The sequence below is a fragment of the Lethenteron reissneri genome, chromosome 10, assembly GCF_015708825.2.
Source record: "Lethenteron reissneri isolate LAM-NWPU_2019-01 chromosome 10, ASM1570882v1, whole genome shotgun sequence".
In the NCBI taxonomy this organism is placed as follows: domain Eukaryota; kingdom Metazoa; phylum Chordata; class Hyperoartia; order Petromyzontiformes; family Petromyzontidae; genus Lethenteron; species Lethenteron reissneri.
The window spans coordinates 9,076,182-9,102,589 of NC_083788.1; the positions used below are offsets into that span (position 1 = coordinate 9,076,182).

Here is a 26,408-nt window from a genome sequence, read left to right on the forward strand (position 1 = left end):
TTAGAAGGAGGGGTTTGCGGTTTATCTCGAGGCGAAGGATTTTGAAGAACAAAATCTTACCACATCGCGGAGAAAAATTGAGTGACGACAACACAGAAAATCTATTCAATATTTCCACAAAATCTTTGAAGATATGCACACACCAGCATGCTCAGCCACGCGTGTAGAAAGGGGTCCATTGTCAGGTGAAACCAAGTCATTCTTTCGTATGACAATTAAAACCTACATTTTACTACTGGGGGCAAAAAATAATGGCACCGAGTTTGGACGATCTTTGTGCTCTCACGGATTATGGAGAAAAGACGCCGTTCTAGATTTGAAGCTTTCGTGACTGCAATGATTCATATTCTTAGGTTTTTTCGGTAAAGTAACATAGGTAAAAAAAAAGTAAAATTATGAATAAATTATTTTACTTTTTTTTCTAGATTTGAAGCTTTCGTGACTGCAAGGATTCATATTCTTAGGTTTTTTTCGGTAAAGTCACGTAGGTAAAACATTAAAAGCTTGTGTTGCCTCCGAAACGTCGTGATTTTTATTTTATTTTACTTTTATTAATTTTAATGTTTTACCTACGTGACTTTATCGAAAAAAACCTAAGAATATTTTACTTTTATTAATTTTAATTTTTTACCTACGTGACTTTACCGAAAAAACCTACGAATATAAAAGACGCCGTGACCACTCACCCGACACTAATCGCTCGTGATTTTTGTCGACGTGCGAGAGGGCGCATACAATGCAGCCTCAAATCCACACATTTGTATCTCGCCGTGTGTCTGCATCTTTCTGTTCGTCCGTCTCATCCCGTCTGTTTATGATTTGTATCCTTGTGTCAGTGTTCTTATCACTCTCGATGTGCTTCCTTGTCCCAAATACAGGTCACCAAATCACGCTGCCCAGATTCCAAGAACACAGGATGAGATGTTACTATCCTTTGTGCAAGCACTTCCAAGAGTTCATGAACAGTGAGCCTGGTGAAATTTGGGGAGCGCATCGTCAGTAGTGTACCTTTTGTTCCTCGGGTGTTTCGGCCTTTCACACTATACACCCTCCCCAAAGGCGGCCAGCGACAGGGTGATCAATCCTACGCTTGCTTCCCATTCCCAATTAGTCATAGGAGTTGCCTTGTTGTTGATAGCCAACATCCCATGGGACTATGCATGGCAGGGGCGTCCGCCTCCCTGAGTCAAGCATTGTTGACCGCATACCTCCTGGCCCTCTCACTTCGGGGCCCAGCTGGGGTCTTTCTTCTACATCCAGAGCCTCTGCCGCCAGGGTACTGAAGAATGGTAATACAGTCCCGATGACTGACAGTTTCAGGAGGCATTCATCTAGCTGCGGATTGACAAAAGTACCGTGAAAAGTATTCTTGGTTTTTCAGTAAAGTCACGTAGAAGAGAAATAATAAAATAAAATTATCACGACGTTTCGATTGCAACACAAGCAATCGTCATCAGGTGTGAAAACCACAGCAAGAAAATTTGCTGTGGTTTTCACACCTTATGATGTGAGAATAAAATTTCGTATTTTTATTATTTTATTATTTCCCTTCTACGTGACTTTACCGAAAGAACCAAGAATATAAATCCCTGCAGTCACGAAAGCTTTAAATCGACATTTCACTGTGAAATGGTTAACAGTTTGACCCTGAATAGGCAGTGCCCCCTACAGACATTGAAATGCCAATTCGGCTTCGTGCGCGTGAAACGTGCAGTAAACAGCGCCCCCTGGAGACACGAAAACGCAAAAACTTTCTAAAAGCCTACAACACCTGGTATTCCCAGGCGGTCTCCCATCCAAGTACTAACCAGGCTCGACCCTGCTTAGCTTCCGAGATCGGACGAGATCGGGCGTATTCAGGGTGATATGGTCGTAGGCGAGAGCTGAAGTCAGATTTAGTAAACTTATCTCCAACGTTAATTCTTCCGGCTGATACGGCTGATGATATTTTCACAGCGAGTAAATGTTACCCACAAAATTCGTGTTCACCACCAGCTACAGATGGCGACCCCAGAGCTCACTTCTGCCACTGTCAAGACCACAGCCCTTAGGGCGCCGTGGCTCTCAGCGTCACGGTGCAGTGAAGCTGCTGAGCTGAGTTAGAATCCCGGGCACGGCTAACATCGGTGGTGTCGAGTGATATTCGAACCAGGTCAGCCTCTCCCCACCCCCACCACTTCCCCACCAACCCGCACCGTCCACCAGCGTGGTGAAGTATGCTCAATCAACCTCTAGGACAGGACAGACAAGGTCTGTGGGGGTCTTCATCAATCAGCGGATTAACAAAGTCTGTACGTTATGGTTTAAACACACACACACGTACTGTATATACATATGGTGACAACTTTTACTCTGAGATAGCTGCTCAGAACTGAGATGTTGCTCCAGAGCTGAGACCGCCACTTGGGTTTGCACCGAAACGTCTTGAGTTGAACTCCACTGTGAATGCGAGGATGACTGCAGGCGGTGTCTTCACACAATAAGTTAAGTTACTTTGTCCAAAGGTGGGTCACAACTAGGTTGGAGATAAGTTTACTAAATCTCCTGTAGCTCTCGCCTATGACCATATCACCCTGAATACGCCCGATCTCGGAAGCTAAGCAGGGTCGAGCCTGGTTAGTACTTGGATGGGAGACCGCCTGGGAATACCAGGTGTTGTAGGCTTTCAGAACGTTTTTGCGTTTTCGTGTCTCCAGGGGGCGCTATTTACTCCACGTTCCACACGCACGAAGCCGAATTGGCATTTCAATGTCTGTAGGGGGCACTGCCTATTCAGGGTGAACCTGTTAACCATTTCACAGTGAAATTTCGATTTAAAGCTTTCGTGACTGCAGGGATTCATATTCTAGGTTCTTTCGGTAAAGTCACGTAGAAGGGAAATAATAAAATAATAAAAATACGAAATGTTATTCTCACATCATCAGGTGTGAAAACCACAGCAAATTTTCTTGCTGTGGTTTTCACACCTGATGATGATTGCTTGTGTTGCAATCGAAACGTCGTGAACAATAAAATTACATTAAAACCGTTGGAATACCTTATACCAGGGGCGGTTTCTTCATTAGGGCGATTGGGCGACGCACCACCAATGTCATTCAACCACAGTCACGCTAGCCGTCACTGTCAGCCTCTGGATATAGTCCAATCAGCGTCATGTCACGTTCTGTGGAGTACCGCCTCTTTTGGGGCGATTTCACTCCGGCTGAGAATCGCCCCGAGTGGCCCCATAGACTTACATTCAAAGATGTTTTTTTTCGAACGGGGGCGCTCCAATGCATTCTCTATGGCTCCGGGAGGGCAAGCCCCAACGTGCTTACGTCATCATACGTGCTTACGTCATCATACGTAAGCACGTTTCATCCAACAATATAATTTATCGCTACCGAGTGGAATCTTTAATAAAATAAACTTGAGTGGTTTGTTTTAATAGTGAGTATATAAACAAACAAGATGTATTGTAAGAGTCACTTTATTTTTCATTAATATTAAAGAAGTGAAGTTGCCTTTACATGCTTAAGCTGTTAATTTATCCATTGCATGGGTGGACCTTATCCTTATCAATCATCCAGACATTTGCCCCCCCTGAGAGATTTTGCAGGAGCCGCCACTGCCTTATACCACATGTGAGAAATAGCAAAACTAGTCAAGACTCTCCTGAGGCCTTCTTGTCGTGCCGAGCAGACCTCAACATTTACCATTCCACTCCTGAACATATCACCACGGGCAAGAATCGAACGACAGGACATCTCTAACCACAAAGAACACCGCAATGCACGAACCGTCTATGCAGAGACCCATGTCTGACCATCTGAACAATAAACCGAACTTTCCAAGGACAAAATTCTGAGTCTCCCTACTCTCCCTGACTGTAGTCTCTATCAAGGCAGCAATCGGCATCTGTCTTTCTCTACAGGTTGTTTTCGAGTTCAAACGTGCCCTGTATATACTTAAATATATATAAAGGTGTTGGTTCTGCCTCCTTGATCCTGCCCGAACCTTCTAGAAGATTCTACCAAATCATATGTGCCTTGTACTTCAACTACTACAACTATGGTATGTACATTGGAATTCTTTCGCACCGTACGTAGCCAACCGTGCTTATCAGGGCTGCGGGAAATGCTCAACTTTTCCTTCTGTATGGAGATACATTGAGCAGCAATTATGAACGAATGTCCAAGTTGCAAGCCGGAGCTGCTGGCTTCAGAGAATGAAGACCGTGAGTAACCCCCCCCCCCCCCCCCCCCATGCTCTCAGTGAACGCGCTCGCAGTCGACACGACTTCACAACGCGTTCCACCGCAGCCACATTTTTTGGGGGGATTCTTTGAGCCAACATCAAATCAGCACCTTTCCCCACTTCTGCACAACAACAGAAACTCAAGCCAATCCCAGCTCCGTCACGTACGCCCCCAGTTCGTCTCTTAGCAGCTTGGCAGGCCTTTGCCAAGTCGTTTCTAGAGTACTGCACAGGCTGGTCCAGACGTCCTGTGACCCCCAGATGTAAGTATCTACAACTTAAGTAAGGTTTATTTAAAAGAAAATTGAATATGCAAAGAAAAATCATTGTAGGGGTCGATTAATTGGGAGTCACGAGAATTATGGACCGCTGTTTGCAGTGACTCAGCGGGCATTACAAATGAAATATAGAAATGTGACATGGCTATTTTTTAAAATTTTACCAGGTAAGGGCCACTGAGCTGTTATTCAAAAGCGACTTCGCCACATATGATAGTGGAAACGTATCGCATGTTGATTCTAAATGTGCAGGGAAAAACCAGAGGACCCAGAGAAAATCCACGCGACCACGGGGAGAACATGCAGACTCAAAATAGACAGCCCGTGTCAGGTTCTGGATTGAACCCATGTCCTCCTGTATATCAGGCGAGGTCGTTAACATCTCACCCCCATGGTGCCCCACATATGGTGCATTGTCAAAGTATATTTATCGGCAGTGTAGGCGAACCGTATTTTTACATCAAATGTGTTTTAGATACCACTCAATTATATACTTTACATGCAGTATGATTGTACAGGTGTAGTGACATAGAATAGGTCACATAGCAGCATAGCGCTGGCTGCTGGCAGGGAAGGGGATCTGCAGCTTACAGCAGCCCTGACTGACAGCAGGCCACGTGATAGACCAGAGAGGGATCTAGGGGAAAGTTTACGAAAGGGCCCATCGAGAACCCGCTAGTAGGTTCCAGAAGGGGGGCGTGGCCAGGGCGGAGCCAGGCCACGCTGACAGTATAAGAGGGGCCTCTGTAGGGGACCTCGGCGCTGTCGTGTGCAGCGGGATCCCGTCGTGCTGCTGCTGGAGTCTTCACCGTCTTCTCCGTCTTCACCATCTCGGCGTGGCCAGTCAGGCGGTCTACCAGCTGCCCTGACTGGAAGCCGTAGTTACCAAGTGTTAACTGTTAGTGTCTCTGAGTCAGTCACTTCGCAAGTGCCCATCATGGGGGAAAAATGCTTTGCCCAGAATTTGGACAATCTTTCCTCCAATGGATTGTTTCAAAAAGCCACCAAATCACACGTGGTTGTTGTTTTTTTGCCTCATGGCAAGGGTTTTAAATAAAAAGAGATTCACGAAGTAACATCAACAAGCATTTATTAGGAAAAATCAAATGTCATTTATCTCAATAGAAATGAGCTTCACCAAAATCAGCATATGTGTTTACAACATACCTGTCAACCCATATGGTGTACCCGTATTCTTGTACAGAGACATTGAGTTTTCAGGTCCATACAGCGTGCAGTCCTTTCAATACGGACATTGTTTTGTCTATTTGTTTGTGTTTCTTCCTTTTGATGGGACTTTGTCGGATGAACGTTGAGATTTATAAGGGCACGGGGTGACCAACAAGGTCTGAATTGGTCTGTAATAAGGTAGGCACTGATAAGGGGTTGACAGGTATCTTATAAAATCCAGATTTTTTTTCCCCATATTGGTTCATTAAAAAATATATCCATAGAAAGACATGTTATCATGCACCAACAGACAAATCTGTGTAGTCAAGTTCAACACTTTGCTATATATTTTTTTTTATTCAATACACATGGGACATATAAACGACAAATCACTTCAGAGGTTTGCAGACGAAATTAAGCAGCAAAAATGTCTTGTGAGATTACATTTCTGCACGATACTTGGTGAAAATAGATGCTCTCTGCATTTGCAATGTGCTGCATTCTGTTCCAAGGAAAAAAGATAGTTGAAGTATCCTATCGAATTAGATTTAATAATAAAAAATAATCGTCTCTACTTCACAGAACAATTATTGTTCTCCCATCTGCACCGCCGATCCGTCTCAGGCCAGCTGACAGCACCGCGCCGATGTCCAGTCGATCCCACCGCACTGGCAGTGACACGTGCTGTCGTTTGGGATGTCCCACGAACCACACGCGCTTCCACATGAGCACGACAACGCGATGTAACCTGTGGGGGGTGGGGGGTATGGATACACGTCAACACATTCATGGGAATGAGTACACTGCAGTATAGCCGAAGTAGAGTCATTATCATTGTATCACTTCCTGGTGATCGAATCAAACCATTGAATCAATGCAGTCGATGAGTGACTGGGGCACTATCCTCTAGGATACTCATCCACGTAATGGTCCATGTCCCCCCACCAAAACCAACACCCGCTATTCGCCACTAAGAGATAGTGACGTCACCACGGTGGGCTGTGCTAGGCCAGGTGCACTTTGAGGCCACGTGAAGTGTCGAAGGCTCAAAACAAATCATCCCGTGCTAGAGTCCCCCCCCCCCCACACACACATCCCTCTCACCTGTAGGGCAACTCGCGGTGGCACCTCTGCTGGAGACGTTTCTGCAGGAGATGCGGTTCGTTGCAGCTGGAGTTCCAGGACTCCCAGGGGGTCCAGGAGGACCAGTGTTGCCTGGTTCCCCTCTCAGGCCGTTGTTACCAGGGGGACCAGCTGGTCCAGCAGGTCCAGAGCTCCCAGCTGGGCCAGGTGAGCCAGTTGGGCCCAGTGGTCCAGCAGGACCGACACTGCCCGGGTTGCCTGGCACACCTACAATCAGGACACACCGGCATTGTCTGGGTTGAAGTGACTATAGTTTTCAAAGGCAACGGGCCATGATAAAAATAGCAGTGGGCGGTGCGCCCTTGGGAAACATTTCCATTTCAATGTCCACTTTTCAGTAGATAGCGCACATTGGATTAAAAATATCCTTGCCGGTTGAAGAAATAAAGTCATTGTGTTTGTACAAACCGGTCCACCGGCAGGCAGTCGAACTGCAAGGATATGCTAGCAAATGGCAATTATAGATAATTTCACAGTTGCATTACAATGAGCATATTCAGTTAAAAATAATAGCGTTTGTTGGCAAACGTGACGAGCAAGTGTTCTCACTCGAACCAATAACCCGCGATGAATTACCTTGTGGTCCGGCAGGCCCATCCTTTCCAGGAAGACCTCGTGGGCCTCGAGTTCCAAAACAAATGCTGCAAGCACACACAGGTGGAGAAGTGAGAGGGCAGTTACAGTATTCCCTTTGTCACTGTAATGGACACCATTAGTCTTCAACAAGGGGTGCCCACGTTGGTGAGATCTTAACTACCTCGCCTGGTATACAGGAGGTCGTGGGTTTGATCCCGACCCTGACACCTGCTTATATGTTTGGAGATTGCGTGTATCTCTCTGTGGTCGCGTGGGTGTTTTCTCCGGGTCCTCGTTTAGAAAGATCCGTTTCGAGAATTCAGCTGCTATGCATTTCTACGTGTTAAGCCATTTCATTGCGCCAGGTCACTTCTGAAAAAGAGCTAGATAGCTCAGTGGGCCTTACCTGGTAAAATAAAAATAAAGGTTTTTTAAGTGTATCTTAAAAATGCTGGATTAACCTTTTTTCCCCTCTCGGTATCTAATCATAATTGGGCACATTCACGATACATTTGAATTTTGTAGAATAAAATTGGTGAGATTTTTTTTGTTAAGGATGTTTGCTGTGATTGAAAAAAGCAGTCGGGAACCTTAAAACTGCAGAATGTTTGCTGTCAATGTACTCTTGTGCTGTATTTAACATTGAACATTGATATAAGTAACACGTTTTTCATCCACAATGTGTAACATACGTTAAAAGTTACATTTTTTATATTGTACACAATAAAATGAAAAACAGCAATGGCAGCTGTACAATTATTATTCAACGAAATATTTTTCGTCTCTTGTGAGAGTTGTTTACATTAACTTGATTAAAGCTCAATACAATTAATATTGAAAACGTGATTACAGTTGAACCATAAGTTACAACACAAACTTTAGTTTACATCTAAGTTATCGTCCTGTCGTTGAAAACATTAGCAGAGTTGAATTTAATCGAAAACAGTGCTTCCATTACCTGCAGCTGTTGGGCAGGAGGTCTTCCAGTTCACTCTGTTCACAAAATAAAAACAAAACACACATTGTGAAGATTCGTGAATAGTCAAGTGGTGTATTAATAGTTGATTTGATTCAGTGGAAACTGAAGCATTCATCCAAGCAATGTCTCACAAACCGAGTTCTTAATAATCAGTATATCAAAGTACAGCATACATCAGGTCAAAGTTAGTTATACATTAGGTCAAAGTTAGTTAAAATTCTAAACACCTTAAACGCCATCAACGTCAGGCAATACACTTGCAATTAGGTTAAATACTGCATTGAATATTAAGTAATACGTCACTGTACATAATTATGCTCCTGAAAATGTGGTATTCGTTCCCATGTACTGGAAATGAATATTGTCATATGGAGTACATCATACGGCACAGCATTAATCGCGTAATATCTTCAAACAATGTGCATATTTAAAATATTCACCGTGGCCTTTTCGTTGTGGGAAACGTCGCTTTCCAAGGGACCGGCATGTGTCGGTCGAAAGATTAAGAGGCAGACTGCCAGAGTGCACAATACCGTCTTCATGTTGGCAATGATTTGGGACAGAACCCCCACGATGAGTGTCACTCTTCAGTCTGGGTGCAGGTATTTAAAGGGACAGCGTTGATAACCAAACAATCGTGTGGAAAATCACAACCGTTTGATTGCTCAACAGTATTTACACATAATGTGCATGGCACTCCCTTCGAAGCAGGGGTTTGCGGTTTATCTCGAGGATATTGAGTAACAAGATCTTACCACATCGTGGAGAAAAACTGAGTGAATACAACACAGAAAATCTATTCAATGTTTCTACAAAATCTTTGAAGACATTGGGAAAATCCCAATCGTTTGATTGCTCAACAGTATCTACAAATAATGTGCATGCCACTCCCTTAGAAGGAGGGGTTTGCGGTTTATCCCGAGGCGAAGGATATTGAATAATAAAATCTTACCACATCGTGGAGAAATACTGAGTGACGACAACACAGAAAATCTATTCAATATTTCCACAAAATCTTTGAAGATATGCACACACCAGCATGTTCAGCTACGCGTGTAGAAAAGGGTCAATTGTCAGGTGAAATCAAGTCATTCTTTCGTATGACAATTAAAACCTACATTTTACTACTGGGGGCAAAAAATAATGGCACCGAGTTTGGACGATCTTTGTGCTCTCACGGATTATGGAGAAAAGACGCCGTTCTAGATTTGAAGCTTTCGTGACTGCAATGATTCATATTCTTAGGTTTTTTTCGGTAAAGTAACATAGGTAAAAAAAGTAAAATTATTAATGAATTATTATTTTTTCTAGATTTGAAGCTTTCGTGACTACAAGGATTCATATTCTTAGTTTTTTTTCGGTAAAGTAACATAGGTAAAAAAAGTAAAATTATTAATGAGTTATTTATTTTTCTAGATTTGAAGCTTTCGTGACTACAAGGATTCATATTCTTAGGTTTTTTCGATAAAGTCACGTAGGTAAAACATTAAAAGCTTGTGTTGCCTCCGAAACGTCGTGATTTTTATTTTATTTTACTTTTATTAATTTAAATGTTTTACCTACGTGACTTTACCGAAAAAACCTAAGAATATAAAAGACGCCGTGACCACTCACCCGGCACTAATCGCTCGTGATTTTTGTCGACGTGCGAGAGGGCGCATACAATGCAGCCTCAAATCCACACATTTGTATCTCGCCGTGTCTCTGCATCTTTCTGTTCGTCCGTCTCATCCCGTCTGTTTATGATTTGTATCCTTGTGTCAGTGTTCTTGTCACTCTCGATGTGCTTCCTTGTCCCAAATACAGGTCACCAAACCACGCTGCCCAGATTCCAAGAACACAGGATGAGATGTTACTATCCTTTGTGCAAGCACTTCCAAGAGTTCATGAACAGTGAGCCTGGTGAAATTTGGGGAGCGCATCGTCAGTAGTGTACCTTTGGTTCCTCGGGTGTTTCGGCCTTTCACACTATACACCCTCCCCAAAGGCGGCCAGCGACAGGGTGATCAATCCTACGCTTGCGTCCCATTCCCAATTAGTCATAGGAGTTGCCTTGTTGTTGATAGCCAACATCCCATGGGACTATGCATGGCAGGGGCGTCCGCCTCCCTGAGTCAAGCATTTTGACCGCATACCTCCTGGCCCTCTCACTTCGGGGCCCAGCTGGGGTCTTTCTTCTACATCCAGAGCCTCTGCCGCCAGGGTACTGAAGAATGGTAATACAGTCCCAATGACTGACAGTTTCAGGAGGCATTCATCTAGCTGCGGATTGACAAAAGTACTGTGAAAAGTATTCTTGGTTTTTTCAGTAAAGTCACGTATAAGAGAAATAATAAAATAAAATTATCACCACGTTTCGATTGCAACACAAGCAATCGTCATCAGGTGTGAAAACCACAGCAAGAAAATTAGCTGTGGTTTTCACACCTGATGATGTGAGAATTAAATTTCATATTTTTATGATTTTATTATTTCCGTTCTACGTGACTTTACCGAAAGAACCAAGAATATGAATCCCTGCAGTCACGAAAACTTTAAATCGAAATTTCACTGTGAAATGGTTAACAGGTTCACCCTGAATAGGCAGTGCCCCCAACAGACATTGAAATGCCAATTCGGCTTCGTGCGTGTGAAACGTTGAGTAAATAGCGCCCCCTTGAGACACGAAAACGCAAAAACTTTCTAAAAGCCTACAACACCTGGTATTCCCAGGCGGTCTCCCATCCAAGTACTAACCAGGCTCGACCCTGCTTAGCTTCCGAGATCGGACGAGATCGGGCGTATTCAAGGTGATATGGTCGTAGGCAGAGACTGAAGTGACATGTAGTAAACTTATCTCCAATGCCAACTCTTCCGTCTCATAACGTTTGCACAGCGAGTAAATGTTACCCAACAAAATTCACCGCCAGCTACAGATGGCGAGCCCAGAGATCACTTCTGCCACTGTCAAGACCACAGCCCTTAGGGCGCCGTGGCTCTCAGCGTCACGGTGCAGTGAAGCTGCCGAGCTGAGTTAGAATCCCGGGCACGGCTAACATCGGTGGTGTCGAGTGATATCCGAACCAGGTCAGCCTCTCTCCACCCCCACCACTTCACCACCAACCCGCACCGTCCACCAGCGTGGTGAAGTATGGTCAATCAACCCCCAGGATCGTACAGACAAGGCGTGTGGCGGTCTTCATCCATCAACGGATTAACAAAGTCTATACGTTTTGGTTTAAATACACACACGTACTGTTCGTAAATATGGTGACAACTTTTACTCTGAGATAGCTGCTCAGAACTGAGATGTTGCTCCAGAGCTGAGACCACCACTTGGGTTTGCACCGAGACGTCTTGAGTTGAACTCCACTGTGAATGCGAGGATGACTGCAGGCGGTGTCTTCACACAAGAAGTTAAGTTACTTTGTCCAAAGGTGGATCACAACTACGTTGGAGATAAGTTTACTAAATCTGCTGTAGCTCTCGCCTACGACCATATCACCCTGAATACGCCCGATCTCGTCCGATCTCGGAAGCTAAGCAGGGTCGAGCCTGGTTAGTACTTGGATGGGAGACCGCCTGGGAATACCAGGTGTTGTAGGCTTTTAGAACGTTTTTGCCTTTTCGTGTCTCCAGGGGGCGCTATTTACTCCACGTTGCACACGCACGAAGCCGAACTCGCCTTTCAATGTCTGTTAACCATTTCACAGTAAAATTTCGATTTAAAGCTTTCAGTGACTGCAGGGATTCATATTCTTGATTCTTTCGGTAAAGTCACGTAGAAGGGAAATAATAAAAATACGAAATTTAATTCTCACATCATCAGGTGATGATTGCTTGTGTTGCAATCGAAACGTCGCGATAAATTTATTTTTTTATTTCTCTTCTACGTGACTTTACCGAAAGAACCAAGAATACTTTTCACAGTGCTTTTGTCAATCCACGACTAGATGAATGCCTCCTGAAACTGTCAGTCATCGGGACTGTCTTACCATTCTTCAGTACCCTGGGCAGCGTGGTTTGGTGACCTGTATTTGGGACAAGGAAGCACACCGAGAGTGACAAGAACACTGACACAAGGATACAAATCATAAACAGACGGAATGAGACGGACGAACAGAAAGATGCAGAGACACGACAAGATACAAATGTGTGGATTTGAGGCTGCATTGTATGCGCCCTCTCGCACGTCGACAAAAATCAAGTAGAATGACTTGCACCATTGGAACCTCATTTGCCAGTAAAAATATGATAATTGTTTTTTTACCCTTTTATCTGGCAACAAAACTGACACCTTTTTTATGAGGAGTCATGTTTGCATAGACCACAATACCTGCAGTCATAATGCAAACAAAAAACATAACTCTGATAATGTGCACTGTCCTTGAAGTTGATTGGTCCACACCAGTGGCGGCTCCTGCAAAATCTCTCAGGGGGGGCAAATGTCTGGATGATTGATAAGGATAAGGTCCACCCATGCAATGAATAAATTAACAGCTTAAGCATGTAAAGGCAACTTCACTTCTTTAATATTAATGAAAAATAAAGTGACTCTTACAATACATCTTGTTTGTTTATATACTCACTATTAAAAAAACCACTCAAGTTTATTTTATTAAAGATTCCACTAGGTAGCGATAAATTATATTGTTGGATGAAACGTGCTTACGTATGATGACGTTAGCACGTATGATGACGTAAGCACGTATGATGACGTAAGCACGTTAGGGCTTGCCCTCCCGGAGCCATAGAGAATGCATTGGAGCGCCCCCGTTCGAAAAAAAACATCTTTGAATGTAAGTCTATGGGGCCACTCGGGGCGATTCTCAGCCGGAGTGAAATCGCCCCAAAAGAGGCGGTACTCCACAGAACGTGACATGACGCTGATTGGACTATATCCAGAGGCTGACAGTGACGGCTAGCGTGACTGTGGTTGAATGACATTGGTGGTGCGTCGCCCAATCGCCCTATTGAAGAAACCGCCCCTGGCCCACACCTTAGACAGCTTTCCTTAGAGGGAAAAGGGTAAAAAAACAAATATCAAGAATGACTTGGTTTCACCTGCCAATGGACCCTTTTCTACTCGCATAGCTGAACATGCTGGTGTGCGCATGTCTTCAAAGATGTTGTATAAACATTGAATATATTTTCTGTGTTATCGTCACTCAGTTTTTCTCCGCGATGTGGTAAGATTTTGTTACTCAATATCCTTCGCCTCGAGATAAACCGCAAACCCCTCCTTCTAAGGGAGTGGCATTCACATTATTTGTAGATACTGTTGAGCAATCAAACGATTGGAATTTTCCATTGATTGTTTGTTTTGCCAACGCTGTACCTTTAAATACCTGCACCCAGACTGAGGAGTGACACTCATCGTGGGGTTTCTGTCCCAAATCATTGCCAACATGAAGACGGTATTGTGCACTCTGGCAGTCTGCCTCTTAATCTTTCGACCGACACATGCCGGTCCCTTGGAAAGCGACGTTTCCAACAACGAAGGGGCCACGGTGAATATTTTAAATATGCACATTGTTTGAAGATATTACGCGATTAATGCTGTGCCGTGTGATGTACTCCATATGAAAATATTCATTTCCAGTACATGGGAACGAATAACACATTTTCAGGAGTTGAGAATAATTATGTACAGTGACGTATTACATTATATTCAATGCAGTATTTAACCTAATTTGAAGTGTATTGCCTGACATTGATGGCGTTCAAGGTGTTTAGAATTTTAACTAACTTTGACCTTATATATAACTAACTTTGACCTGATGTATTCTGTACTTTGATATACTGATTATTAAGAACTCGGTTTGTGAGACATTGCTTGGATGAATGCTTCAGTTTCCACTGAATAAAATAAACTATTAATACACTACTTGACTTTTCACGTAACTTCACAATGTGTTTTGTTTTTATTTTGTGAACAGAGTGAACTGGAAGATCTGCTGCCCAACAGCTGCAGGTAAGGGAAGCACTATTTTCGATTAAATGACAGGACGATAACTTAGATGTAAACTAAAGTTTGGGTTGTAACTTATGGTTCAACTGTGATTACCTTTTCAATTTTAATTGTATTGAGCTTTAATCAAGTTAATGTAAGCAACTCTCACTTACAAGAGACGAAAAATATTTTGTTGAAGAATAATTGTACAACTGCCATTGCTGTATTTCATTTTATTGTGTACAATATAAAAAAATGTAACTTTTAACGTATGTTACACAAATTTGGATGGACAACGTGTTACTTATATCAAGGTTCAATGTTAAAAACAGCACATGAGTACATTGATACCAAACATTCTGCAGTTTTAAAGTTTCCAACTGTTTTTTCAATCATACCAAATATCCTTATAAATAAAAAAAATCTCACCTATTTTATCCTACAAAATTCAAATGTATCCTGAATGTCCCCTATTATGATTAGATACCGAGAGGGGGGAAAAGGTTAATCCAGCATTTTTAAGATACACTTAAACAACCTTTATTTTTATTTTACCAGGTAAGGCCGACTGAGCTATCTAGCTCTTTTTCAGAAGTGACCTTGCGCAATGAAACGGCTTAACACGTGGAAATGTATAGCAGCTGAATTCTCGAAACGGATCTTTCTAAATGAGGACCCGGAGAAAAAACCCACGCGACCACAGAGAGATGCACGCAATCTCCAAACATATAAGCAGGTGTCAGGTTCGGGATCGAACCCACGAACCTCCTGTATACCAGGCGAGGTAGTTAAGATCTCACCACCTGTGGGCACCCCTTGTTGAAGACTAATGGTGTCCATTACATTGACAAAGGGAATACTGTAACTGCCCTCTCACTTCTCCACCTGTGTGTGCTTGCAGCATTTGCTTTGGAACTCGAGGCCCACGAGGCCTTCCTGGAAAGGATGGGTGTGCCGGACCACAAGGTAATTCATCGCGGGTTATTGGTTCTAGTGAGAACACTTGCTCGTCACGTTTGCCAACAAACGCTATAATTTTTATCTGAATATGCTCATTGGAATGCAACTGTGAAATTATCTATAATTGCCATTTGCTAGCATATCCTTGCAGTTCGACTGCCTGCCGGTGGACCGGTTTGTACAAACACAATAACTTTATTTCTTCAACCGGCAAGGATATTTTTAATCCAAGGTACGCTATCTACAGCAAAGTTGACATTAAAATGGAAATGTTTCCCAAGGGCGCACCGCCGACCGCTATTTTTATCATGGCCCGTTGCCTTTGAAAACTACGGTCACTTCAACCCCGACAATGCCGGTGTGTCCTGATTGTAGGTGTGCCAGGCAACCCGGGCAGTGTCGGTCCTGCTGGACCTCTGAGCCCAGCTGGCTCACCTGGCCCAGCTGGGAGCTCTGGATCTCCTGGACCAGCTGGTCCCCCTGGTAACAACGGCCTGAGAGGGGAACCAGGCAACACTGGTCCTCCTGGACCCCCGGGGAGTCCTGGCACTCCAGCTGCAACGAACAGCATCTCCTGCAGAAACGTCTCCAGCAGAGGTGCCACCACGAGTTGCCCCACAGGTGAGAGGGATGTGTGTGTGTGTGGGGGGGAACATCACGTGGTTGAATATCCTCGCGGCAAGTGACCTCGTGACCCATCGACTCTGCACACAGGCGATGGTTTGATTCAATCAGCAGGAATTTTTGGGGGGGAATTTATTTAGGCTATCTTCCGTGGAAAAACATGTAAATGTTGACGGATTATGTGTTGGGTTTTAAGGCTCTTCGTAAGGTGAAACGTACTGTCAATTCTGTCTTCATGGTACCAGGTGATCCTCACAGTTTCATCGTTTTGTGAGATAAGGAACTTTCGATGATAATACATTTCCACAATTTTACGTGATTGGTTATTATTGTTTTTAACAATAGTATCCTTACATTTGAAACAAACCAAACATTTTACTGTCATTGTAAATACTTCCTGTTGTGTGCATGTCTTTTTTCAGAAAACAAAGTCTCAATGCACAAAATCCTGGTTATTCTGAAGAGGGTTTTCAATTCAATGTTCATGACGTCACTTCCGATGGCATCACCCCATAATGTGCACTGTGATCGCATCTATCATTGTTCCCCCACAGGGCACATAGCAGTGTCGTGTTCGTGTGGAAGCGCGTGTGGTTCGTGGGACATCCCAAACGACAGCACGTGTCACTGCCAGTGCCGTGGGATCGACTGGACATCGGCGCGGTGCTGTCAGCTGGCCTGACACGGATCGGCAGTGAAGATGGGAAACAATCATAGAGAAACCAAACTAACATAATCAACACGAAACAGAGAGAACACCACAGAGACAACACAAACACTGTCACGGGTATGGAGGTGAACACAACATAAACATAACACTAACACGAGGAAGGATATGGAGGTGAACACAAAATTAACCATGTGGAGCAACAGTAAACACTTAAGCGTGTGCCACCAGCGAAAGCCAAAAGACTAATAATCACAGTTATTTATGTTTGACCTTCGACAGTGTAATTTATGCAAACAGCATCCCAAATTAAAGTTGTCGTTTTGCCTTGTGTAAATTGATTTCATATAGAAACATGTTTATCTTGGTTTCATATATGTGTTTGTTTTTACTGCATTCAAAACAAGTGGCTTGCTCTAGATATATATTGTTTAATGATCCAGCATAGAAAATTGGGACACGAGGTTGTGTGACTGTATCACATATGGTGCTCCGGTGTGGTTGATTTCTGTTGAGACACATAGTACAGTATTTGCATTTATCATTGTAGTATTGGGAAGCATAATAAATGGTTGCTGTTGAGATTATTTGTACAAGTCTTTTTATTTCAAAACCTTACTATGATAAAAAAAAATTACCATGCTTTTAACTTGAATCTAACATCATGGGACCTCCTTTGCCAGTACTAAATCATGAGAATAGGTTTTCCCCTTTTTTTCTGGCAACAAAACAGGTGTGTTAAGATGTTAAAACAGCAAACTGAAACCTTTTACAAGGAATCATGTCTGCATTAACCACAACACTTGTGGTCAGAATGCAAACAAAAAACATACTCTGATAATATATGCATTGTCTTTGAAACTGATTGGTCCACACCAGAGACGGCTTTCTTTCGAGCCGAGTCTCAAACGGTGTTAGACCAGAGGACGCCAAAAGGCAACGCCAAAAGGCTTTTGGTCTAACATTACCGAAGTTATCAACAGAAGGTGTATATCGGATCAATTGCTTATTCGGTCGGTGTTTCTTGGACAGACGGGACGTAACATTAGCGTAAGATTAAAAGAACACCAAAGGAACATTAAATTATCCCAAACAGTTGTCAGTCAAGCAGAGCATGATTGCCAACAAGGACATTCAATTGCTTTTGATAACGTTAAAGTGTTATGCAGAACGAATTATTACTGGCCAAGATTAGTTGCATAATCAATTGCAATTGAGAAGAATTCTAATCATTTCAGCCTGGAAGCGTATTATCTCCTTCTATATATATAAAATCGCAAATCTGTCTGTCTGTCTGTGTGTGTCTGTTTGTCTGTGTGTCGCCGGACCATACGCAGTTTCATTGGACGAAATGTGAGGGATTTGCGAGACGCGATTGGTCCGTTTGGTTTTCCACGGCGGTTGCCCCTAGCAACGGGTAGCGACGCATTCGCTGCGGGGTGGACGCCATTTTTATTCCCGTTTAAAATATGCGCACGCATTAACACGCGACTCTGAGGTAAATTCATCAAAGTTTCACGTCATCTTCACTCCCCCCCCACCCCAATGTGTGCAATTACTATTATAGGGTCGGTAGATAATAAAATTATAGCGATTAGACAGTATTATTGTAGCGCGGGGGGGGGGGGGGTTAACGGCCCCAGTACCCAGCCTCAGTCGGGTGGGCAATTTAGGCGAGGCCGGAGGCTCTGCACGGTACTAGGCCTCGACACCCCACCCGTGTCAAGCGACGACTTTGTGGTATAAACTCGATATACCCAGCGTTGCCCGGGGGGAAAATACATTTAAAATCTTCTGAAAACTTTCAAACATTACATAACAATGAAATCTGTGTATATATGTAAGGTTATAAAGAAATATATTTTTCACCCGGGCAACGCCAGGTACTTCTGCATGTCTCCTTATATATATAAAAGGCAAAGTTGTGATGATGTGTATCTGTTCAAAATGTTTAGCGTACTTCCCGACATGCAACAAACTTGAAATTTGCCATGTGGGTACTTTCCAGACTGTACACCATGCAAAAATTATAAAAATACACTTTTGTTTTTTTTTGGGGGGGGGAGCTCAAAATTGCATTTTTTTCACGGCAAGTGAGCTGTGACGTCATATCTGTCATGTGACCCGCGCACGTGGAAGCGTAACGCATTGTAGTGCAGTGGTGAGCGCACCGCACTACGAACCTGGCGACCCGAGTTCGATTCCCACTCACGGCCACCACCGGTGACGATTATTTGAACCGGTCCTGGGCCTCCCCTAGGTCGACTCAGCCTCAAACCAGTAACTGTATTGGTGTGTGAACATCGCCACTGGGGAGACAAAGGCGGCCGGGCGTGGTGAAATCCAAGTCCCGGGCGAAGCCGGGTCGTAAAGCTAGTTAAGTAATACACAACACTTATGGCAATTCCTTACAGCTGAGTCACATGCTTAAGTGGCTGTTACCTGATCTATTACATAATTGCATACACCCCACACCCACCTCCGCCTCTGATTTAGAATCCTGATGAGGTTCAACAATTATGACGTCAACCTGCACGATTTAAGACCGGAAGCAGGTGGATGGCTACACTATTCTGGCAAATCGCACGAAGATGCTGGATGTAATTTCCAGCGAAATGTTCTACTCAATTTGTAAATGTTGTGAATCCACTCTTCAACACACCGGTGGACTAAAGTAGTGAACTATTTGTCTTTTGTCAACCTGACATTTTTTTTACTGATTGGCTGTGTCGGGTGGTGGAGGGTTGCAAAACATTTATAAATAACGCGATCTAACCCAAAAACCTTTATTATGAAAAACAGTCTACAATGCAGTACAAACATAAACCATGTGTAATGTGAGGATATATCCGGCTCACTGACGTATCACAACTCGTCATAATGATTGGCTCTGCCGGTCCTGGTTTATAGCCAATGGGGGGAAGCCTAGGGGCGTGGCCCTGACGTAATGGAAAGGTGACAGCTGTAAGGATTGGTTCTGTTGGCTTTGGCCACAGCCAATGGGGAGATGAGTCAGGGGCGTGGTCCCGAGAGCTTACGAGGGGGCCTGGAATATTTCATGGAGGCTAACGAGGATTGGCGGAAACGTACCACGTGACCCGGGTATTAAATAGGGGTGGAGACGAGCGACACGGGGTCAGAACGGGAACGAACAGGGGAAGGGGGCCACGCGGGAGCGGGGCTCCGGGTTGCCACGTGGCAGTGTGTCTCTCTCTCTCTATCTGTCCCTCTCACGCTGCCTGTCAGCAGCGTGAAGGAAAGCTGTAATACAAGTTGAATAAAAGACGGATTCCAGAAGTCGCCTCAACGAGCTTTATTACACATGTATTAGTCTATAAGGAAGTGCGATACACACATAGTGTGCATGGCGTGCTACAGTCCACATGATAAGACTGATGACGAAGAGGTCTCCAACGCCAATGATCTTTCAAAGCAACAAAGAATTTACGCAACTCAATCGAAAATACGAATCTAACTTTAATACTTTAAAAAAATGTAAGAGGTGTATCGTTTTAGAAACTAAATTCACTTTCTGATCCGCTCCTACTGAACTTCTATCGCACCGTACGTAGCCAACCGTACTGTGCGTTTTATGAACCCTTCACGTTCTAGCTTTGTGGCATTCAAGTTTTTGTGTTAATTGTATTAATAATAGGCGTGCTGTGTGGAATGTTTGTCTGGGTGTGTGTACGTGTCAACTTGGCCCACTGTTTTGCTATGTTTTTGCCAACATCAAAGGAAAGTCCAATTGCAGTCCAGTTTGACGCGTAGGCTTTCACGACCAATATCATCCACAACACAGGTTTTTTTTTGGGTTAGATCACGTAAATATAAATGTGTAGTTAAACCCGCCACCACCCGAAACAGCCAATTAGTAAAGTTTTTCACTGTAAACAGAACGTCATACTAAGATTGTAAATGTTGTGGATTTACTCTCCAACACACCGTTGTGCCGTACTCGCAACGATTTGGCGTGTTCTGTTTACGTGACAAACCTTACTAGTTGGCTGTGTCGAGTGGTGGCGGGTTTAACGACACATTTTCATTTACGCGGTCTAACCCAAAAAAACCTGTACAGTGATACCTCGGTTCACGAACGCTTCGGTTCACGAACAACTCGGTTCACGAACAGAAAATTTCATAAAAATATGCTCCGGTTCACGAACTCCGCTTCGGTCCACGAACAGGAGTCACGGCCATTTTTATGCTAATTCCAGGCTATCACATGGTCGCGACTTCCTGTAGGAAGATCGTGGAGAGAAGCAGAGACACAGAAAGAAGTACTGTGAGTACTGTGAAGACACTTTCAGTGACTTTTTGATTTTTGGTGTGCTTTTTAGCACATACAGTATTGTACTGTACTACTGTACAATACTGTACTTACTGTATTGTACAGTTCACCCGTTTGAGTGCTTACTGTCTCCCACCCGCCTTCCACCTGCCTTCCTCCATGCCAGAAGTGATCTCAAGCAAGGTTAGTGTTCTCTCTTTATACATTACTATACTGTACAGTACTACAGTAATGTGTATTGTCATTTGTTTCATATTTTTGTGCTTCAAAAACCAAAAAAAAAGGTCATAACGGATTAACCGGATTTACATTGAACCCTATGGGAAAATGTGCCTCGGTTCACGACCAATTCGGTTCACGACCAGAGTCAGTTCACGAATTAAGTTCATGAACCGAGGTATCACTGTATTATGAATTGCAGTCCAGTAAGTTCTCGTTGTAGACGCGTTGCCGAAGAGAGCCGCGTTCAGCGATAAACTCGTAAAGCGAAAACAATTTCCACAAGTCGGCTTCCCGCACACCCCTCCTCCACATGCTTGGTTGTGTTTGTGGCTCTTTGTACTTATTGCTTGTTCGTCATACGGGGGACCGTGTCTTGTTTTTTTTTTTCCAGAAAAGTGCCCCGCGGACCACTCAGCTATTTGTTTGTGTTTCTCGCTTGTGATGGGACTTATTAGGATGAACGATGAGATCTATAAGGGCACGGGGTGACCAATAAAGTCTGAATTGGTCTGTAATAAGGTAGGAGGCACTGATAAGGGGTTGGCAGGTATCCTTTAGTACAATAACAAGAGCGGAAATCACGTACAATTAGTTAAACAAAGAGCGAGGGGTCATAATCTCGGACCCAGGAACGCAACCATATTTTTCCCCATGAGGTCTATTGTTTGTCGAATGCGGTTTTTGCCGAAAGCGGCATTTTCCAGGAACGTAACCCCAGCGTTCAGTGAGGGTTGCCTGTAAAATACATACTACAGTCTATAATACAGTACACACTCCAGACACACGACACCAGTCTACGACACAATACACACACACACACGTATACACTACAGTCAACAATACAGTACACGTATATATTACACGCTACAGTCCACATTAAATTTCACTCACGCTGTGTACGCGTCAACAATTAAGTACGTAGAATATAGTCTGTTTTACACATAGGCTTTCGCGACCAGTATTATTCATGATAAAGGTTTTTGGTTTAGATCGCGTTATTTATGAATGTGTCGCAACTCTCCACCACCCGACACTGCCAATCAGGAAAAATGTGTCACTTTGACAAAAGGAAAAATAGTTCAAGAGATGAAACATGTTAAAGAAGCACTAAGACTGAATGGCTACAATAATGCTCAAATTAACAGAGCATTAAATGTCAAATCAAGATCGAACAACAATACTGCTGAAAGTGATCAGATTATCAAACAATTAAAATACCATATCTCTGGAGTTACTGACAAATTAGCCCGTGTTTTGCAAAACATTAAAGTGAGATTTGGTACGCTACACAAAATTCAAAAACGAGCGTCTTGTACTGAAGATGAATTACCAAAGTTATCAACAGAAGGTGTATATCGGATCAATTTCTTATTCGGTAAGTGTTATATTGGACAGACGGGACGTAACATTAGTGCAAGACTAAAAGAACACCAAAGTGGCAGCGCATGCTTGTCAACAAGGACATTAGATTTATTTTCATAACGTCGAAGTATTATGCAGAACGAATTATTACTGGAGATTAGTTAGATAACCAATTGAAAAGGAGAATAATTCAAATCATTTCAATCACTGTGATGGCTGAAGTCTCAGCGCAGCCTGGAAGCGTATTATTAAGTAATGATTACAGTACTTATTTCAATTCCTTTCAGGTGAGTCACATGCTAAGTGGCTGTTTACTGATCTGTTACACAATTGCATACACCCCCACACCCACCTCCGCCTCTGATTTTGAATCCTGATAGGGTTCAACAATGATGACGGCATCCTGTACGATTTAAGACCGGAAGCAGGTGGATTGCTACACTATTCTGGCAAATCGCACGAAGAAGCTGGATGTAATTTCCAGCAAAATGTCGTACCTAATTTGTAAATGTTGTGGATCCACTCAACACACCGGTGGGCTAAAGTAGTGAACTATTTGTCTTTTGTCAATGTGCCACATTTTTACCGATTGGCTGTGTATGGTGGTGGAGGGTTGCACCACATTTATAAATAACGCGATCCAAATCCAAAAACCTTTATTATGAAAAACAGTCTACAATGCAGTACAAGCAACACGTTCCTTCGGAGTGGGCAGGTAGGAACTTGGTTGGACAGCGCATTCGTGCACGACAGACAGACAAATAATCCCTGGTGGGCAGTGTGGAACCTGTTGTTCCTACCTGTATGTATAAAAGATAACTTGACTTTAGGTAGCCAGGCAGACAGCCCCCTTAACTATCGTCCCCCCCCCCCTCCCTTAGGCCCCTCCCCTGACCCCTTTTCCCTTAGGTCCCTCCCCTGACCACCCCCCCCCCCCGTATCCTCAGGCCCCTCCCCTGACCCCCCTTCCCTTAGGCCCCTCCCCTGACCCCCCTTCTGTTAGGCCCCTCCCCTGAGCACCCCCCCCCCCCCATATCCTTAGGCCCCTCCAATGACCCCCCCCTCCCTCAGGCCCCTCCGCTGACACCCCCCTCAGGCCCCTCCCCTGAACCCCCCCCCCCCCTCAGGCCCCTCTCCTGACTCCCCCCCTTCCTTAGGCCCCTCCCCTGACCCTCCTCCCTTAGGCACCTCCCCTCTCCGTACCCGGCAGTAGATCTCCACCAATCAAAGAGCTGTTTACCTGACTCCCCCCTTCCTTAGGCCCCTCCCCTGGCCCTCCTCCCTTAGGCACCTCCCCTCTCCGTACCCGGCAGTAGGTCTCCACCAATCAAAGAGCTGTGTGTATAATATATTTATTTATGCACGACAGACAGACAGATAGCTAAATAATCCCTGGTGGGCAGTGTGGAACATTGTTCCTCCCTGTATAAACCATGTGTAGTGCTCGAACTGACACGACAGCTTCTGGTCTTTCCTCGTTACTTTATTCCACGTATATAGTTCCACATCTCTCCCGCCAACACCGCTCAATGTTCCTCCGCTCACACCGACCCACAACTCTTCGTCAACACCGGTCAATGTTTCTCCGCTCGCTCGCCGCGCTCCTCTGGCCTCGCTCGCTTCTACTCCTCCGTCGACTCTCCTCTCCACTCTCTCTCTCTCCAGCTCGGCTGCTCTATCAGCTCCGCCGTCCCACTCCGTCGTAACTAACCCCATTCTCCTTCCACGCTCCAGCCGCTTCCTATTCTCTGTCATCTCTCTGATACTCTACGCTACTCCGCTGCTACCCTACACTATACTCACTCTCTCCACTGCTACCCTACGCTATACTCACTCTGCTGCTCCGTCTCTCCATCTGTCTCTCCTCCCAGGCACGAACTCCTGTCTCACTCCACAACCCCTGACTTTATCCCCGAACCAATTAACCCCTAATTAATCAGGTCATCCCCCGCGACGCCACTCGCCCCCAGCCCCCGCTGCCACGTGGTGTTGTTTTTCCAGATACACCGGAGCCAATCTCCGGACAACAGCCCCTCTCGTCCAATCAACGCCCTGCACCCTTAATTACCCCCGGCCACCTGCGACCACCCTTAACCATCACGCCACCTTAATTTGGACAACAACAACAACAACGGCCAGCCAATAAGCGCCCTGTGTCCTCATTTTCCCTCACTGTCCTGCCGCGTGCGCGCATACCGACCCAGCGCGTGACGCGTATCTCAAGCCACTACACATGTATTAGTCTGATAATTGATTTTTTTACCCTTTTATCTGGCAACAAAACTGACACCTTTTTTACAAGGAGTCATGTTTGCATAGACCACAATACCTGCAGTCATAATGCAAACAAAAAACATAACTCTGATCATGTATGCACTGTCCTTGAAGTTGATTGGTCCACACCCGAGACAGGTTTCCTTAGAGCCTAGTCTCACATGGTGTTGGACCAGATGACGCCAAAAGTGCGCCTTTTGGCGTCATCTGGTCCAACACCGAGGTTAAGGGTGTTAAGTGAACTTGTCTCTTACTGTCACTCATCTTCGAATGAAATAATTCAACTTCCCCGCGGTGTGAAGGCGCCGCCTGCGGATCGTCATCGCTTTCACGGCGGAGTTCAACTCGAGACATCTCGGTGCAGAACCAAGTGATCCGATCCTGTGGAGCAGCCTCTTAGTTGAGCATCTATCTCAGAGAAAGAGTTGTGATCATTTACATACAGTATTTGTGTGGATGTATATAAACCATAACGTACAGACTGTGTTAATCCACTTATGGATGAAGACATCCACAAACCGTGTCTGTCCTATCTCGGGGGTTGATTGAGCATACTTCACCACGCTGGTGGACGATGCGGGTTGGTGGTGAAGTGGTGGGGGTGGAGAGAGAGGCTGACCTGGTTCGGACATCACTCGACACCACCGATGTTAGCCGTGCCTGTGATCGGATCTTAGCTCAGCAGCTTCACTGCACAGTTGGTGGTGATTTCTAGCTGGAGTTATTTGGGAGAAACTCACTCGCGATGAAAATATCTTCAGCAGTAAGAGTTGACGTTCGAGATAGAATAATAATAAATAATAAACTGAATAAAATATCACGACGTTTCGATCGCAAAACAAGCAATATTTTTATTCACTTAATTGTTTCTATCGATGTGACTTTACCGAAAGAACCTATAAAATATGAATTCCTGCAGTCACGAACGTTTTAAGGTCTAAAGTTAGAGATAAGTGTACTAAATGTCCCTTCAGCTATCGCCTACGACCATATTTCCCTGAATCTCAGACGCTAAGCAGGTTCGAGCCTGGTTAGTACTTGGATAGGAGACCGCCTGGGAATACCAGGTATTGTAGGCTTTTTGTTCTCGGCTTTTACCTCTTTCCGTCGGCAGGGGGAGCGCTGTCTACCCCGCGTGTCGCTCACGCACAGCGGGGCTGGCGGGTTCTCGTCTCTAGGGGGCACCGCTACCTCGGCTAGTAGCTGACAACAGCTTCACTTTACTGCCTTTGTGCTTCCACTGCTGGATGAAAGCCTGCCAAAACCACGCCGGATATAGTTTTTGTTAACCATATATCGTCAGTTTCAGTTCACGACCCGACTTTTATTTCTGGCGCACGGATAAAACATGTATTTAGAGCTGCCTGATTGAACGTTCACAGCCCTCTGTCAATCCACTGCTGGATGAGGGCCTCCACATGCCGAGTGGGTAATGGGGCTTATTTGACCGCGCGTCCACGCTGATCGCTGGGGGTTCGTGAGGTGGGGAATCTCTATACATAGAAGTAGGGGTGCGACAAGCGGGTGTTGTGCACTGCCCACTGAATTTAGAGTTGGTGCCTTGCACTTATTTACTCCATCGGACCGAATGAGAATACAACGTTTAATGTATTCAGGCTAGAAGATCAGTTTTTGAATTGGCTTAATAATAGTTCAACTATTGGTCGCGATTGATTCAACATCCTTCATTTGAT

The 26,408-nt window shown here is 44.5% G+C and overlaps 2 protein-coding genes, 3 non-coding genes and 1 pseudogene across 7 annotated transcripts in view; 3 read left to right on the top strand and 3 right to left on the bottom strand.

Moving 5' to 3' along the window:
- Positions 1–1,759: 1,759 nt before the first annotated feature.
- On the bottom strand, positions 1,760–1,878 carry LOC133341075 (5S ribosomal RNA). The gene has a single exon (XR_009754997.1). It is a non-coding gene; the product is annotated as a 5S ribosomal RNA (ribosomal RNA).
- A 677-nt stretch (positions 1,879–2,555) lies between these two features.
- On the top strand, positions 2,556–2,664 carry LOC133341028 (5S ribosomal RNA; annotated as a pseudogene).
- A 2,923-nt stretch (positions 2,665–5,587) lies between these two features.
- LOC133340960 (collectin-46-like) lies at positions 5,588–8,993 on the bottom strand. The gene is made up of 5 exons (XM_061549505.1): positions 8,823–8,993; positions 8,362–8,396; positions 7,404–7,468; positions 6,789–7,034; positions 5,588–6,432 (listed from the first exon to the last, which is right to left on the bottom strand). Exons 1-5 carry the CDS (start codon positions 8,922–8,924, stop codon positions 6,305–6,307), a joined length of 576 nt encoding a protein of 191 aa, XP_061405489.1. The 5' UTR covers positions 8,925–8,993; the 3' UTR covers positions 5,588–6,304.
- A 2,076-nt stretch (positions 8,994–11,069) lies between these two features.
- On the bottom strand, positions 11,070–11,188 carry LOC133341091 (5S ribosomal RNA). Its single transcript, XR_009755011.1, has one exon. It is a non-coding gene; the product is annotated as a 5S ribosomal RNA (ribosomal RNA).
- A 661-nt stretch (positions 11,189–11,849) lies between these two features.
- On the top strand, positions 11,850–11,968 carry LOC133341076 (5S ribosomal RNA). The gene has a single exon (XR_009754998.1). It is a non-coding gene; the product is annotated as a 5S ribosomal RNA (ribosomal RNA).
- Positions 11,969–13,691: 1,723 nt separating this feature from the next.
- The window catches only part of LOC133340651 (pulmonary surfactant-associated protein D-like), a 32,823-nt gene continuing 20,106 nt past the window's right edge, over positions 13,692–26,408 (top strand). The window contains exons 1-6 of one of the 3 annotated variants that reach the window (XR_009754921.1): positions 13,700–13,871; positions 14,301–14,335; positions 15,216–15,280; positions 15,650–15,895; positions 16,453–16,693; positions 16,740–17,143. Coding sequence is in view for 2 of the 3 variants with exons in the window: in XM_061549046.1 (XP_061405030.1) it covers positions 13,770–13,871; positions 14,301–14,335; positions 15,216–15,280; positions 15,650–15,895; positions 16,453–16,580 (576 nt within the window). In the remaining variant the exon portion in view is untranslated. Of the gene's footprint in view, positions 13,872–14,300; positions 14,336–15,215; positions 15,281–15,649; positions 15,896–16,452; positions 17,144–26,408 lie in introns of those variants that run through there. The other 2 variants (XM_061549046.1, XM_061549047.1) reach the window with 2 other exon arrangements.